The following is a 16,608-nucleotide window of genomic DNA, read 5'->3' as shown; positions in this document are numbered from 1 at the left end:
GCGGGGCTCCACGGCGCCGGGCCCGGATGGCGCTGCCGGGGCAGCGGGTGGCCCTAGGGCCGAGCTGCGGCGGGCCGGGGAGGGAGCCCGGCCTCGTGGCTCACCCATGAACCTGATGGCCGCCTCTCGCAGGGGCTCCTGGGGGCTCTCCAGGCAGCGCAGGGCCCGGCGCAGCTGCTCGGCCGCTCGGCTCGTGTCCTCTGCCAGCTGCAGAGAGCGGCAGCAGGGAAGGCTCGGCGCGGGCTCAGCCCCTGTGGCGGGCGCTCCCTGCGCCCAGCCCCGGCCTCCCCTGCCCGCACAGCCCTGAGGCGCGGCCAGCAGCCGCTGGCGCCGGGCTCCGCAGGGCTGCTGCCCGGGGAGCCGCGGGGCCGCCCCGCAGCCCCGCCGCGCCGGGGCTCCATGGGCACCCGGCTCGGGCCCACAGCAGCCTGGAGAAGAGCCTGCGCCGCCTCTGGCAAGGGAGCAGTGTGTGGGGTGCAGGCTGGCACCCCTGCGTACAGCACTTTACATGGACTGACTCCAGACTTCTGACCTTACAGAACATGGTTTCACAGTTCCATTCACACAACAACAGATCTCTAGAGCTTTGGGCAAGCACACAGCAGGTTCTTGTTTCCATGTGGCAGGATGGTAGAAGTGCTGCCACCTCCTTCGAAGCATCTCCTTCAGAAGCCGCTTGGAGCAGGGCCACAAGAACAGCCATTCATAGTCCATGCACACACGCACACCTCACATAGCTCAGCAGAGGAAAGACAGGAGGGGTCTTTGTTTGATGTATTCCAGTGAAGGTTTATTGCATCCACCATGCCAAAGGGATCAGGGACAAAGGCCTGGCCATGGGGTCTGCACAAGGTTAAGTAGGGGTCAGTGGGACACGGGGGCAGCACCAAGGGCAGGGCAAAGGGCACTGGCCTACAGGGAAGACGGGGCTGGCCACCAGGGGTACCACAATCAGTGAGGAAACAGGGAAAGGAAAACCAGGAGACTTTGGAACACGTAGGGAAAGGAACTGGGGTGGATCATTGTGTTGCAAGGCTCCATGGGGAAGTTTTCTCTTTCAGCCTAGGTGGAGACTCTGGTATATTCTTCCAAGGCAAGGCCCTTGGGATTGCTCTGAAGGGTTCAAAGGATCCCAAAGGTTTTATATAGGAAGGAATGAACAAAAAGCACAGTTTTCACATCCAAGGCAGAGAAATGATTAAGGGAAAAATAATTTCCAGCAAGGAACCTTATCTCAAGAATGTATGATGCAAGCTAACTGCCATGTGAATGAGTGAAAGCCTGGCTCCTTTTCAGCAGGAAATATTTCCCCATGTAAACAAATAGCACTGCTACTGTTAGTGCTGGATCCCCCAGGATGGTGTCATGCACAGCATACAGTACAGCTGGGTCATGAGATGCAGGGAGAAAAGAGCAGCAACCTCTCTGAATGTATCATAAGGATATAAAGGCAGCAGGGAGCATCCAAAGAGGGGAATGAAGATGATGAGGGGACAGGAGGGGAAGCGGTATGAGGAACAGCTGAGGTCAACTGGCTTGTTCAGCTTGGAGAGAAGGAGGAGGAGAGAGAGAGAGAGGAGGTCTCAGCATTGTGGAGGATTTTGTGAACAGCTGGCTAGCTGACAAAGGTCACACTGAAATAATACCGTTAGTTAAGGAAGAATGAGATAGGTATAGAAGCCAGCAGTCAGTGTCTAAATCAGGCAAGGGCACTGTGCCCTTGGTCTACATCAGGATGGGGGAGAGGGTCGTTAGTTAGAAATATGAAGAAAAGATGAGAACAGCTGCAACATAGTAGTCACAAGAATGCTAAGGTAGGCATAGTTAGCTGATGAGTAACTAACCAATAATGAGCTCGCCCTTTGCAATATTAGCCTCATTAACACCAATATAAATGTATGTGCCTATCAATAAAGTTCTGAGATTTGCTGATCACTCATATTCAGTGCCGCATTTCTTCTGCCGATCTCAACAAATGGTGACCCCAGATGTGATACCATTAATGGCAACCACGGTGGGTCAGTGAACGAGTTTGGGTCCTATAGCAGCAAGGATGGCGAATAACCACCCCTGCGAAAGCGAAAGGTGCCGCGCCCTGGGTGACCTTATAGAAGAGCCCAGCCGATACGTGCTGCCGAGACCTTGAAGGGCTGCAAGAGCATTGACGTTCTCAAAAATGGAAATGGAAAGGCAAGCAGCATATGATTTATTTAATTGCTTTTTAAAAAAGCGTCAGGTTAAGGACATAGACTTGCAGAATGAGCTCCCACAGTTGTTAACTTACGGGTATGCACAAGGGTTTTTTCAAAATCCCCATACAGTGCATGAATTAACAGAATGGTGTAAGCTTGGTGACAAGCTGTGGGAGGCAGCTATAGATGAGGATAAAACTGCAAGGAAGTTAGGAAAGCTATGGTGAGTCATGCACAATGAGTTATTACAACATCAGGTAGAAAAGAAAGCTGCGCAGCAAGCCAGCGTAGCATATGATAAGAATAAGAGTCATGGGGACTGCTCCGACTGTCCGTTACCCCCTACCACATCTACAGTCATTTTGCCACCAACAGCGGCTCCTTCTTCAAGCAGCAGCTCACCCCCACGGGTGCTGTAACAGCACCGTCCGCACCGCCTGTGCCATGGCCAGACCCTCCGTCTCCTCCTCCTTGTAATGAGCCGATCCCTGGGGCAAAAAGTGACCTAGCGGGGGCCATTGCAAGGGAACGAAGGAAAGCATGGGTGGCGGTAGCAAAAGAGATCATGGATTCGGGGGATAGTGGAGCTATAGCTGCAGCAATGGAGGTTGCTTGTCCGGCGGTATTTTTGCCTTTGGTGGAGGGTGGGTATGAAGCCACAATTACAGCGTTGGACTGGAAGCTGCTGTCACAATTACGGTCCACAGTTAGTCAGTTTGGGGTGACCGGTGAGCCCACAAAGCAGATGCTTGATTATATCTGGGGGAGTCAGGTATTACTGGCAGCTGATTGCAAAGGAGTAGCGAAGCTTTTCTTCACTCAGCATCAGCAGCTCTTGTTTAATGCACACTGGCACGCACTTTGCCAGGAATGTGTAGCGACACAACGGCAGCAAGGCGACCCGTTACACGGAATAACCCTGGATGAGCTAATGTGTTCAGGACCTTTTCTTTGTACAGAAGCGCAAGCGTTAATTGGTGCTGAAAAATGTCGGGAGGCTATGCGCTTAGTACGGCTGGCCATAGACAGGATAAAAGAGCCAGGCGGGGTCCCCTCTTATATGGGAATAAAGTAAGGAAGAGATGAATCATTTGGATCTTTTATAGATAAGGCAGCCGCTGCTATCGAATGGACGGGAATCCCTGACTTTATGACAGGTGCTTTACTGCAACAATGTGCACTCCAGAATAGTAACCAGGCTACGAGGAACGTATTAAATACCCTAGGAGCTAATTGGTCTATAGAAGAAGCGTTACAACAATTGGCAAATATGCCCATAGGGAATCAAGCGATGTTAGTAGAAGCTATTAAGGAGTTAGGAGTAGGATTACAAAAACAAGCAGCAGCTTCAGAGTCAGGTATTAGCTGCTCTTGCACCCCTACAAGGGGCGGCAACAAATAAGCCACAGGCTCCATCTCTTGGCCGATTTAAATGTTACCGGTGCGGAGGCATGGGACATACACGACGGGCCTGTCAGACAGCTAGCGTCTGGTGCCAGAGTTGTCACTCGGATACCCACAGCACCGGAGCTTGCCGACACCGCTCGGGAAACATAAAGACGAGTGCGTTCAACAGCCGCCGCGCCCAGACACAAGTAGCCGCTGTCAACACCTCAGCCCAGCTGCACTCCAGCCAGCCAGTGCCGGGAGCCTTGGGCTGGACGTGGCAGCCTCAGTAGCGGTAACACTGATGACCACCCAATCGGGAAAGGTACCGACTGGAATAAAGGGACCAATCATCATTGATGGACAACCTATAGGAGCTTTGCTTCTGGGATGATCATCGGCCACCATGACGGGATCATTTGTTTTAACTGGAGTAATAGACGCTGATTATACGGGGGAAATTTGTGTCACGGTACATATTCCTTTTCCACCGATACGAATTGAGAAAGGGCAGAGGATAGCCCAATTGGTTCCAGTGGAGCAGATTGCTAAAACATTGCCCCCTCGTCAATTACTGTTGAGGGGAGAACGAGGCTTTGGTTCCACTGGAGGACTGTAGCAGGCACAGGGCCTGCACGGCCTCCTTGGCGATCAGAAGCCTGAGAGTGAGGAAATGCCAAAGTCAGCATGACTAAGGCTTTAGAAGCCCTTCTCTTCCGTCTATCGGACCCTGCTATCTCCCTGTAAGCCCATAGGTCACCTTCCCCTGACCCTTACTATTGGACAGTTTTCAAAACCCCTGTAGGGTATAAAAACCCCTAACTCTGCCCGGTTCGGGAGAGAAGAGCTGTCACTGGACCCTTCGCGGAGACCCGAATAAAAGAACCCTGCGGAACCCAAACAGCGCTTCTCCCTCTCTCTCTGGGTCTGCTGCGCGGCACCAGGGGCGGCAGCACGGGCAAGCTGAAAGAGCTGAAATCACAAAAGAGCTGACTGCAAATCACTATAGCTTGCCTAGGTTGCCTGAGCCCCCCCTGCTGAGCTATCCTGGCCGGCCGGCATTCCCTGCTGGGCTTCTGCCCTGAGGGTAATAGCCTGGCCATAGCCATGGTTGTGAAGAATTTGAGGGCATGTGTTGCATGAACCTCTCTGACCATTCGCAGTCCATCCATTCCCAGCTCTCTGAGCTGCGAAGGTTAACTGGAAACTTACAGGTAGAATCGGGCTCCGGTATTGATGAATGGCTCAAATCTTTAGGCTTGGGATCATGGTTGCACTCTATTGTTAGAGTCATCATTATAGTAGGCATTATAGCTTTGTTAGTAGTGTTAGTTTTGCCTTGTTTTTGCATGTGCTTACAGAACATGGTTCAAAGAATGATACTTGCTGCATCTAATCAGACTACGCTTGTGCAACAGAAAAAGAGGGGAAGTGTGGAGGATTTTGTGAACAGCTGGCTAGCTGACAAAGGTCACAATGATATAATACCGTTAGTTCAGCAAGAAGGAGATGGGTATAGGAGCCAACAGTCAGTGTCTAAACCAGGCAAGGGCACTGTGCCCTTGGTGCAACATCAGGATGGGGAAGAGGATCGTTAGGTAGAAATATGAAGAAAAGATGAGAACAGCTGCAATATAGTAGTCACAAGAATGCTAAGGTAGGTGTAGTTAGCTGATAAGTAACTAACCAATAATGAGCTCGCCCTTTGCAATATGTATTAGCCTCATTAACACCAATATAAATGTATGTGCCTATCAATAAAATTCTGAGATTTGCTGATCACTCATATTGAGCGCCTCATTTCTTCCGCCGATATCACAGAAGCTTGATATATTGCGATGCCTGAACTTCCCTGTTTGTGGCTCCCCAGTGCTGTGCTTAGCAGGCACCCAGTTGTGTTTGGACATGAGCTACCACTGCCAGACACGCAGCAGCTGGAGCATTGAACATCAAAGACTGAGCGGACATTTTTCCCAGAACACAAGGAAACATGGCAGTGCCTCTGTATAATCTGACTGTCCTGTGAAATTCAGCAGCTGGTGGTGTTCAGGTGCTGCTGCTGCTGTTATAGATTCATAGTACAATACTGGCCTTTTCAAATGTTGAAATGGATTCTATATGTGTGGTGTTAAAAGAACTTTGCTATAAAGATCTCGTTTTCATTTCTGTTGTTAACTAAAACTTAGAAACAGCTGATGAAGTATGCTTGTGTTAAAATGCCTGCTTGGATGGGATACCATCCCATGAACATGTGATGAGGACACCTGTGACAGATATGCCAACTATCAGCACTCACGGTCTGAAGAAAATGTGGACCAAAGCCTGTCACTGTTGAGTCAGGAACGGAAGTGAAGTGACACATTAACTCTCTTCAGCAGGTTAATGCCGAGTTTATTAGAAAGCCATTCCTTTTTATGCACTGTTCCGATACAGCTGGACCTGACTGCTCATTTAATCAACACCCCGCCACCACTGGCTAATTAAGAAGATGCCCTTTGGTAAACATCTTCTGAGAAAACAACTGTTCAAAACACCAGCCGCAAGATCGTTTTCATTCTTTCTCTCAGCCTTCTCAAAACTCCCCAGAACAATTCCTGGGAAAGTTTATGTGGCCTTCTCTCTCTGAGCAGGCTGTCAGTATCCACAAAAGCCTGTAAATAGAGGTGATGATAAGAATGGACTAAAAGCACAAACAAGGAAGACGCATGCTCTAAAAAGGCAGACGTGAGGAGGAGCCATGCTAAAAAGTTCTTGAAACATGGAAAGGGGTTTGGAGAAAAGTTCAACATGCATAATTGTTTGTGAATATGTAACAGGCTGATGCAATAGAAATGGAATATAAAGAGTGTTTTCAAACTAGCTGGGATAGTCTAGGCTGAATGGCAAAAGGCATCCAGTCAAAAATATTTGCTTTATTGTCTCTGTCTCCTATTGTACTTTATTACACCTTCTAAATTTTTTAGAGGAGAGTGAACCTTGTTTTTCACACTGCAATCCAATCTATGAAACAAATCATGACTGACAGTATCTGCCTTCTCCCAGACACCAAGTGTTGCAGCAGTGCTCCAGGTGCTGCTGCCAACAGCCCCTGCAGGGAGGAGCACAGCCCCCAGTGCACGTGGGCTTTGGCTCCCTGTGGCACAAAAGCCCCCCGGGGCACAGGTCTCTGGGGCAGGAGAGGGGCAGCAGCGCTGCCAGGGCTCGGGGGGTGGCAGCTCTGCTTGGGTGGGGACTCTGCCACACCTGCTGATGGCAGCGCTGCCCGGGCCCCAGGGCTCAGAGCAGCATTGGTGCCCTGGCCCACACGTTCCCTGTGCCTGTCACAGCCGCAGGTTTAGGATGGCCAGCAGCCGGGACGTGTCCCAAGGAGGCCGTGCCAGCTTCCGTGGAAGGCCCCGTGCCCTTGCCAGCGCGGCTGCCTCGGCAGCCCTGGGGGCTCCTTCTGCTGCCCTGAGCCCGCAGAGCAGGACAGCGTTTGCTGATGGGCTGAGTCCTTCCTAAAGATCCTGTCGGGCTGCCTTAGACACTTGGGGCCAGGGATTCCTTCCAACCGGGGCCACTTTGGGTGGGCTGGGTGCGGCCCCAGGGCAGGTGGCAGTGTGTGCAAGGGCCCTTTGAGACACGCTGCAGCATGGTCACCGTGGCATGGAATGGAGGAGTGTGTCCTTTGTGACACGTGGTGACATAGGAGCTGGTGGTGACAAGAACACTCCACAGCACTCGGAGCTGGAGCCGGAACAGGACGGGACAGAGCAGTGCTGTGAGGAGCCCCTGCACAGCGCACTCGTTCCTGTCTGACCCGGAGTTTTTCTGAGGTGTTGTTCCTGCAGCTGACCTCGAGGCCAGACTGTGGGACTTGCTGACCTGAGTCATTTACCAGGAATCTCCTGTCATTGTGGCAAGAGCCCCCAAGACCAGAGTGCAGGACTTGCTGTCCTGCAGCTATCCTGAGACCTCTCTGTCTCAGAAAACTTCAAGGCAAAACTGAAATTGCTGACTTGGCAATATCCTGAGGCATCTCTCTAGAAGGTGCCTTCAAGGCTGGAAGGTAGAATGGCAGGAAGATTTTTCAGCCTGTTCAAATGCTTCCGGGGGAAAACTAAGAAAGGCCCTGGAGCTGCTTCAGGAGAGCAGCCTGAAGAGCCAGAGCAGATCCAGACACTGCAGGATGGTGAGTGGAAGAGCTGGGCCAAATGGGTTGATGGCTGCAGCCAGCCTGGCCTCGTCCCGTCCCATCCCATCCCATCCCATCCCATCCCATCCCGTCCCGTCCCGTCCCGTCCCGTCCCGTCCCATCCCATCCCATCCCATCCCGTCCCATCCCGTCCCATCCCATCCCATCCCCTGGGGACATGCCCATGGACAGGTTGGAACAGGGCCCAGGCACACACCCCGCAGTGGCCGTGCTCCATCCCCCTGGGGCATCCCGGAGTTGTCCCTGCCTGGGGAGCGCAGGGCTGGGCTGCGTTCTCCGGCCTCTCCCGCAGCCCCTCAGCTCTGGCTGCGCTCACTCTTTGCCAGATGCAGCCGTGGAGCGCACACAAGAGCAGCAATCCAGCCGTGGCCGCTTCCGCAGAACAGCGCAGGTACCTGCAGCCATGCCCACCTGGGCTGGGCCTGCTGTCCCTGCTCAGCCGGGCACTACGCTTGGAGCATCCCTGGCTTCCCTGTCCTTTATTCTTTGGCAGATGTTCCAAAAATTCCCGTGCATTCGCCGTAGAGAGACCAACACCACTGCAGTTGAGGGCCCAGCTGAGCCTTACTTGGGGCTGACCCAGCTCCAGGCAGAGCCTGATGTCAGCCCAGATTCAGGTGGGCTCTCACAAGACTTGGACACCTCAGGGACTGAAACGTGGGCACAGGATCTCCCCACATCAGTGACTGAGGATGCAGTCATAACAAACACTGACAATGAAGAGACTGAGGCCTTGAAAAATACTGGTGCCATGCCCACTCCCCTTGTGGTTTGTGCTTCCACTGTGGATTTTTTCCTGGATAGTGGTGTTCCTTATCAGCAGCAGGTAAGCAGCCTGGGGCCAGGACTGGAGGCCTCCCAGGAACGTGTGTCCCCTCAAGCCTCGGTCACTGGGCCCCCTCAGCCTTTGAGGCCAGCACAGTGTGGTGGGAAGGGAGGCACTTCTTGGGGGGAACCTGGGGAAGTTGCTCCCATAGACAGCGCTCCAAGTCGTCCCCATGCCTCCTCCAGGTGCCAGCCATGGTGAAGAACATCCACCAGAGTCTCATGTCCCATGTCACTGTGGATGCCAGGCTGCAAAGTGACATTGTGAGGCTGGCTGAGGAACACCCTGCTGACGTGGCGCTGACCCTCCTGCACTGTGCCCCAACGTGTGACAGGTACGGGGCCCACGTGCCGTGAGAGCTCAGGGCTCACCAGCCTTTAGGGCCCGTGGCCCATCACAGCCTGTCCAATGGGCTCTGCCAGACAGGCAGAGAGCTCCAGGACCCTCGGGCCCCTCTCTTTGCCCAGCCTGCTGCCAATGCTCCCTCCCTGCCCCTCAGGGCACCGGGGCTCAGTCACCTGTGCCCCCACAGCTGCACAGGGCATGGTACTGTGACTGAGACACCCCTGACACAGAGCTCTCAACACCCCACCAGCACCCCCAGCTGTCCCTGTCCCTCCGCAGAGCTTTCCCAGCCTCCAGCAGACCCCCTGGTTCCCTGCACATGCCGTGGGATGGCCCTCAGGAGGATCTGCTCCAAGGCCTTTCCCGGTAGCAAGCTCAGGCTGCCAGGCCTATGGTTCCTGGATCATCCTTCCCACCGAGCCTTCCTGAGCACGGCTGTTCCCTTGGCACATTTGTGCTCGGCTGGGACTTCTCCACTCAGCCAGGGATGCTGCTAAAGGATGGAGAGCAGCCTGGCAAGCTCTTTCTCCAGCTGCCTCTTTCCTCTTGGGGGAGGTAGAACATTGCACAAGCAAGAAACTGGTGCCTCCACAGACCCTGGATCCATGCTGGGACAGACATGGACGTGAAGTATGTCATATGGAAAAACTCTTTATCACTAACCGCTCACATTTGTTCTGTCTGTTCCTTTGTTACCCGTGGTATAAAGCAATACTCACTTGTTTGTCATACACAGAGGCCCCCGCCTACACAGCTCATTCACACCATGTGGGTTCAAGTCTGATGGGTGCCTTGCACAGGTGGCACAGGGAGTCCCACCTACACGGTCCCGGGGCAGGGGCGAGCGTCCCCTTGGTGGGTTAGAGTCCCAGAGTTCAGGAGTGGTATGCTAACTGGCATTGATTAAATGTGGCTGGAATTTGGATTGGGAGCTGGTTTAGAGAGTTTATTAAGTCTGGTATAATATCGTGTGTGTGTCCATGTGTTAAATCTGTCAATGCAACATCGTTTATTCTTTGCTTATGTGAAGACAAGGAAGGGAATGTGCTCAACACTGTTACCTTTTTCCTTTGGGGATGGAATGCTATTAATTGGAGTAGAAGTAGTCAGAAAATTGAGTGTGTGTTCCAAGGTTCATCTCTAAGAATGCAAGAAGTGGAGACACAGTCTCAGAGGGAAACAGCGTTGTATGGTTGTCCTGGGTTGACTATATGATGCTTTTATCCCCAGTCGTCTTGTTCTGTTTATACTGAATAATAAGTTTTACACCTTGAAGATTCTCTTCCAGACAGTGAAGAAGGGAGGGAAGAAGCGCGCAGTTTGTCTTCAGACTGCTCTCACTCCTACACAATCCTGCTCCTGGACTGTGTTGTCTGCGGATGGACAGACAGCAGGACAGAGCTCCTTTTTTCCCTTTTTTTTTTGCTTTTAGTTAGTTTTAGCTAGCTGAGGCAAAGAAGTCCCCTGGACTGTGATTTTTCCTTTTTCTTGGACCTGTTCAAGCCTGCTCTGCACTGAACACCCCAGAAGAGCACCAGCAGCTCCACCTGTGGACCCCTGGCCGGGCCTGGGCCGCGGCGTTTCCAGCACCAGAGAGACTGATCAGAGACTGAGTGAGCCGAGCTGCAACCCGGGGAGGGGACTGTTCTGAGTTTGCCTTTTTTTTTTTTTTTTGGAGTAGTGAGAAGTTTTATTGTTTAATATTGTTTGGGTTCTATTGTTTAATAAACAGGTTTCTTTCCACTTTTTCTCCAAGGAGATATTTTCTCCCAAACCGGTTGGAGGGGGGAGGGGCAATTGGAGCTGCTTTTGTAGAGAAGCCCCTTTGGGGGTTATGTCCCAAACAAGCCCCGAACCAGGACAATGGTCTTGCAGATTGGAAATTGAAATTGATTGTCTAGAGAACTTAAAATACTCTGAGGATGTTCTGGAGGACATAGGTCCCTGGCAGCCTAGCTGGGAATTTTTTCCAGCAATAGGATGATATCTTTTGGATGCTCGGAGCACCTTCAGTGCTCAGACAATTTTCTAGTTTGTGGGAAAGCCCCTAAGTACCCTTTTGTGTTGTATGAAAGAGTGTGAATATGTGGAACTGCATTTGCATTGTCAGCCAGAGGGGCTTGGCAGGTGAAGGACAAGGAAGAAGTAGATGGTGAGAAAGGCCAGAGTGACTCTGACACGAATGAGACTTACAATCTGACAGGAACCAAGTGCAGTAGCTCTACCTGCATTTCCATTTTCCAATGACAGGAGTGGCAGGGAAAGCAAAGTGACTGATGCCCTATGCTCCTTGTAACCCTCTGATCCCTTGCTTGTTGTGTAGGGGGCGTAGAGATTGTAGTCCTTGTAGTGGCTCAAACAATTGGCCCATAGAAGAGAGCAATAGCCTACTTCTCTAAACAACTGGATGAAGTGAGTAGGGGACAGCCTGACTGTGAGCAGTTGCTGCTCTTGTTTCAAACATCCAAGAAGCCTGAGGATTCACTCTAGGTAAACAAATAATTGTATTTATCTCACATTCAGTAGCAGCACTTCTTGAGCAAAAGGGTGTGTATTGGCTTTCACCCTCCAGATTGCTTAAACATCAGGCAGTTTTGGTGGAACAATGTGGTATTACCAAACTAATCTCTTCTCTAGTTCATCCAGCAGCATTCCTGGCCACTCACCAGACAGACAAGGAACGTTTGTAGCATGACTCTATCAAAACCACAAAGTCCGCTTTATTCCAGCTGCCCAGATCTTAAAGAAAGCCCAATTCCAGGAGCAGAATCTCAGTACACAGATGGGAGTGGCTTTGTAAGAGCAGATCAGTGAAAATGGGGATATACAATAAGCACAGAGTAAGTCAGCTCAGAAGGCAGAGATAATCACTTTAAGCTGTACCTTCTGACCAGCCTGAGGAAAAAGGATCAATATATGAACAGATTCCAAGTATGCCTTCAGAGTAATAGGTGCCATGAAGCAGTTTGGAAAGAAAAGGACTATTGACAGCTCAAGGAAAGCAAATTAAGCATTCAGAAGAAATCTTAAAATTGTTGGAGGCAGTACTAGTACCTCAAGAGGTTGCAGTTATGCACTGCAAAGGACATCAGAAAGGAGAAACAGACGTCAAAATGCGGTAACAGGTTGCAAAAAGAGCAGCAGAACAAAGCCATGCTGAGTTTTGGGCACTAATTCCCAAAGGTAAGGAACAATATGACAATGATGTATGTCGTATAATTAGGAAGATCTAGAATTAGCAAGGAATTTATGAGCAGAACAGAAACATATTGTTTTTGCAACTCCTCAGGGATAGACAGTTATACCTGAAAGAGCATTGTAAAAATTAATTACGGATGAACATAATTGTATACAGTGGGAAGGGGATGCCTTACATAATTATTTGAGAAGGACAAGAGTAAGATGCAACCTGTACTCTAGTGGAAAGCAGGTAAGCCAAGGGTGTGAAATAATGTCTTAGAACCAATCCACAAACTAGGACTAGAGTTAAGCTTGGCACAGTAGACAAGGGACGATATCCTGGACAGTACTGGCAAGTTGACTTTTCTCAACTGCCAAGGAAAGGGGGCGATAAATGCCTTTTACCTTTCACTGATATCTTCTCAGCGTGACCTAAGGCATTCCCAACCCAAACAAATAAAGCCAAAGGAGTTGTCAAGATTTTGTTAAACAACATAATGCCTTGGTTCAGAGTGCCTTTAGACATCTCCTCTGATCGAGGGCCACGTTTCCTAGCAAATATTGCACAGCAACTTTGCAATAATCTCCAAATCCACTGCCACCTACACATGCTGTATTGGCCCCAGGCCAGCAGCCAAGTGGAAAAGATGAATTATCTTCTAAAACAACAAATAGTCAAAACTGGACAAGGGGCCAACATGCCTTGTCCCCAGGACCTACTTTTGGCTTAATTACGGATTCCAGGAGACTAAGAACAAAAGAAAATCTGAATCCCTTGGAAATACTGTACAGAAGACCATATAAGCATAACTATCAAGGGGAAGATACTGTACAAGTTGGGGAAGGGTATCTGCAGGACCATGTTGTTCAACTGACACAACAGCTGCAGCAAATAAATCAACACATTTTGAGCAGAGGAGCAAGAGGATGCTCCTCTCCACAAATCCAGCCTGGGGACCAGGTATACATCAAATCCCCTGAGGGAAAGCCTCTTATCCCAAAATGGTAAGGACTGTATTTAGTAATTTTAACCACTTACACAGCCTTTAAGGCTTAAAGCGTTAAACTCTTGGCTACACTATTCCAGAATTAAAAGACTTCTGCAAAAGGCAAGTGGAGTCCACAGCTGGACCTCCGAAAGAACAGAAGAAACCAAGATGCGCTTCACACCATCATTGTCTTCCTGATATTTCTGATCAGAATCCAAGCCACAGTAGGTGACTGTCACTACCATCATGATCTCCTTGGCCTGTGAGATCCTGGTAGATGGAGCACTCAAAAATATTCAGGACCTAATTGGCTAAAGGGCATTAAAAATGTAAAAACACTTTACACCATTTTAAGGATTAATGACCGAGCAGTTGAAGATTGAGGAAAACCTGACTCCATGCTGGCCTTTCTTGTCCCACCTGAAAGCAGGACCTCTATGGCTTGTAAGTTTGAAACTCACAAACCTCTTTTAGTTGAGATTACTACAGTGACCATGCACATCCGTGACCTTTCTAACAAGCAGCATGTGAATCCATTTTCATGTGATTCCTATCAGGATTTTTGTGCTATGCAAATTAAAAGGGGAGAATATAACCCAGCACAAGATAGTTCCCTTCTTCTGCGGGGCACAGGTGGGGTGGGAGGACCATCATCACACAGAGATACAGGAATTGAACCTGCCAGGAATGCGACCCAACAAATATTGTTTCCAGCAGGCAGCTCTTGTGCCACTAGAATAATAAATCGTCCTGCTGGTATGCTTAGTACGTGGAACAGGTCTCATAGGGGATCTGCTTTTGAGAACTGAATTTCATTCTTGGCTTATTCCAGGCCATCAGAAACAGTAACCAATCAAGGTGGAGGGGAAGCCGGGAGCACAATCATCCTGTTAGGGTATATCATGCCCAATGTCATGACCATGTGATGGCAACCCAGATATGCATGGAATCCTGACAGCACAACTACATCCTCTTATGGGCTCAGGTACTCAGAATACTCAGCCATTTGTACTGGGAACTTTAGTAAACTAAGTGTCATTTGTAATACTACCAGGGGCCAGTGTAAGGTTTCTGAAGGTTTCTGAAACGCTTGCCTAAAGGCAGGCAATGTATCTGAAGAAACCAGTTACCATGCCTTGGGTACTCGACAAGGAGCGAAACAGAACGGGTCACACAACGGGCATTTAAAATTAAAACAAACAGCTTTACATTAGCAAACAATGGCATAGCATGGGACCCATATGTGAAATAATATAGTCTTTCACTCTGGGGTAAGAAAAACAAATGAACAATTGTTGCTTTTAGATCCACAGTACTCTCTGAAAAAGCTGGAGGTAAAGATAGAGGCTAAAAGATCCAAAATTAAACAGCAATACTACCCATTCATAGATCAAAGCCTAAAGGTCTGGGAGACATGGATACATTCCCAGACACCAAATCATAGGTCTAAAAAAGGCTTAAGGGGATGGTTTGGGTCTGAACTGGGCATATGAAATTCTATTGATCAAGAAGTCTTAGTCAATAAATGAAGCACTGTGAGTTCTTATATTGGACAGACACAAACTCCTCTCAGATCAGCCCTGCTAACACTTGCCCAAACCCAAAGCCTGGCAGCTAACCTATTAACCACCCTGGCCAACAATACACAGCAGGATTGTTTCCAGTAGTCGTTGGCTTTATGGGAAAACTACAGGGTAACATTTCTTTAGCATTTCAATGTAGACAAACTCAGCTGTGGCTACGGTCTGTAATCTCAGGAAAACTTAAAAAAAGGAGAGCTGGGGAAATTGCCATGAGAATTAACTAAATCATGCCTAAAAATGAAACCACAAAGGAATTTGAAAAAGACTTCCACACTTGGTGGCAGTTGGTCAATTTCCCATAGAATGAACAGAACCCTGCAGTCTTTTACATTAACCATTAAGAATGCAACAAAATACTGTGTAATTCCAATTTTGGCCCTTGGAGCTATAAGAACTCATGTATCTCTCAGTCCCATTCAGCATAATGTCTGGGCCATTTTCAATAAGAAAACTGGAAACTGGCAAACTCTTAGTATCAAAGCATGTGTGCCAAGGGATGCACTGAATTTTGCGTGCAAAAATGCAGGGCTTGACAGAGAGGATCGGTGTCTGCACACTGAGGGCAGCCCTTGTATTTGTGAAATGAGCCCAGTAACCCATGCACAGTCACAGGTATGTTATGTGGGAAGGGGATGTGCCTGTGTGAGATCTCCTTGCACAACTATTACAACAGATTATTCAAATAAAAGTGTTAATGATAATAACATCTTATTTGTAATTCAAAAACAAAAATGGATGTGACTTGAGCTGCACCACACAATAAGTTCTCTTGAGCTTATGCAGAATGCGTACGATGTGTATCATGAAGCACCCAAATTCCAAACTGGAAGGGACATTGATGTTCTAAAACAAATGCTGTACCAGCCTAATATAGAATGGCCAGTGGCAGAAGTCAAAAATGCATCTCACAGAGCCTTATGGACACTGAAATTGGTATCAAAGAAGTTACCAAAATCATCACCAAAATAGAGAAATAAAGAGAACATCATGAGTCAGATGTCTTCTTGTGATGGACAAATCTGCAATCACCAACAGCTCCTCCGAGTTTTAGCTTCCTCAGCAAACCAGTTCTAATATAGAAAAAAAAAAATTAACCCTCCTCTTAACCATCATGAACCTATGGATGTGGTAGAAAATTAAAAGAGCAGCATAACAGTACATATGTCCTGTGGACTGTGGAGGGAATCTTGCAAAAGAATTTGCATCAGGATAAAGAGAAGGGGAGGATGAAAGAAGGTCTTTGTCTGACATAAGCACAGGCAATTCACATAAGCAAACAAGTACTTAGCACAGACACAGGTAAGTACTTAGCACCAGTTAGCATAAGAAAAACCTGGCGGGCCTAACTTGACAGGAGAGGGACTTGAAAAAAGCTTTAGACACATTCTAGCAGAAGAAGGAAGGGCAAGTAGGCAATGAGCCCTGTGCAGGGAAGCCATGAGGAAGAATTGCTGCTTTAGGGCATGGAGACCGCTCTGGCCAGCGCCTGGACATCAGCTTCAAGTACAGGAATCTGACAGAATGTATTTCTAACCCCCTGCCTATGCAATCACCTCAGCAGGGTAAAGATGGATGGTATTTTTGATGCAATTCCTACAACAATCCACTGAAATTTATACATGGCAGAGAAGCATTTTGGTGGGGTGCAGACCCCTGTCCTCCCGTCAGCTCAATAAAAGGGCTTTTGGTGGACAATGCATTTGTCTGCGGATTTCTTTGAATTAGGGAGACCCCTCGGGACTGCTGTATCCTGAGGGAACACTATGGGCCCTGACCTGTGCCTCAGCTTCCAGGACCGCTCTTGGCCAGCATCCTGACATGGATGCAGGACAGCTGCGAGGCACTGCTGGGACCCAGCGGGACAGGACCGGCTGTCTCGTGTCCACGTAGCAGCCCTCACACAGCCAGGGAC

At 49.2% G+C, this 16,608-nt stretch overlaps 1 protein-coding gene across 1 annotated transcript; it reads left to right on the top strand.

Annotated features, from left to right (window-relative positions):
- Nucleotides 1-7,332: 7,332 nt before the first annotated feature.
- Nucleotides 7,333-8,955, top strand: LOC135309349 (uncharacterized). Its single transcript, XM_064435498.1, has 4 exons — nucleotides 7,333-7,749; nucleotides 8,100-8,164; nucleotides 8,267-8,599; nucleotides 8,785-8,955. The coding sequence occupies exons 1-4, from the start codon at nucleotides 7,632-7,634 to the stop codon at nucleotides 8,953-8,955; spliced, it is 687 nt and encodes a 228-aa protein (XP_064291568.1). The 5' UTR covers nucleotides 7,333-7,631.
- Nucleotides 8,956-16,608: the final 7,653 nt, after the last annotated feature.

Source organism: Passer domesticus, chromosome 10 (assembly GCF_036417665.1).
Source record: "Passer domesticus isolate bPasDom1 chromosome 10, bPasDom1.hap1, whole genome shotgun sequence".
Taxonomy (NCBI): Eukaryota; Metazoa; Chordata; class Aves; order Passeriformes; family Passeridae; genus Passer; species Passer domesticus.
The sequence above is the reverse complement of the archived record's forward strand: the minus strand, read 5'-3'. Positions and strand labels throughout refer to the sequence as shown.

What these genes read in the sequence shown, in the direction of transcription:
- LOC135309349 (XM_064435498.1), top strand. Translation starts at nt 7,632, where the DNA reads ATGGCAGGAAGATTTTTCAGCCTGTTCAAATGCTTCCGGGGGAAAACT. An exon ending in GATCCAGACACTGCAGGATG is followed by an intron (nt 7,750 to 8,099) that starts GTGAGTGGAAGA and finishes ACTCTTTGCCAG; the next exon opens with ATGCAGCCGTGGAGCGCACA. An exon ending in GCTTCCGCAGAACAGCGCAG is followed by an intron (nt 8,165 to 8,266) that starts GTACCTGCAGCC and finishes ATTCTTTGGCAG; the next exon opens with ATGTTCCAAAAATTCCCGTG.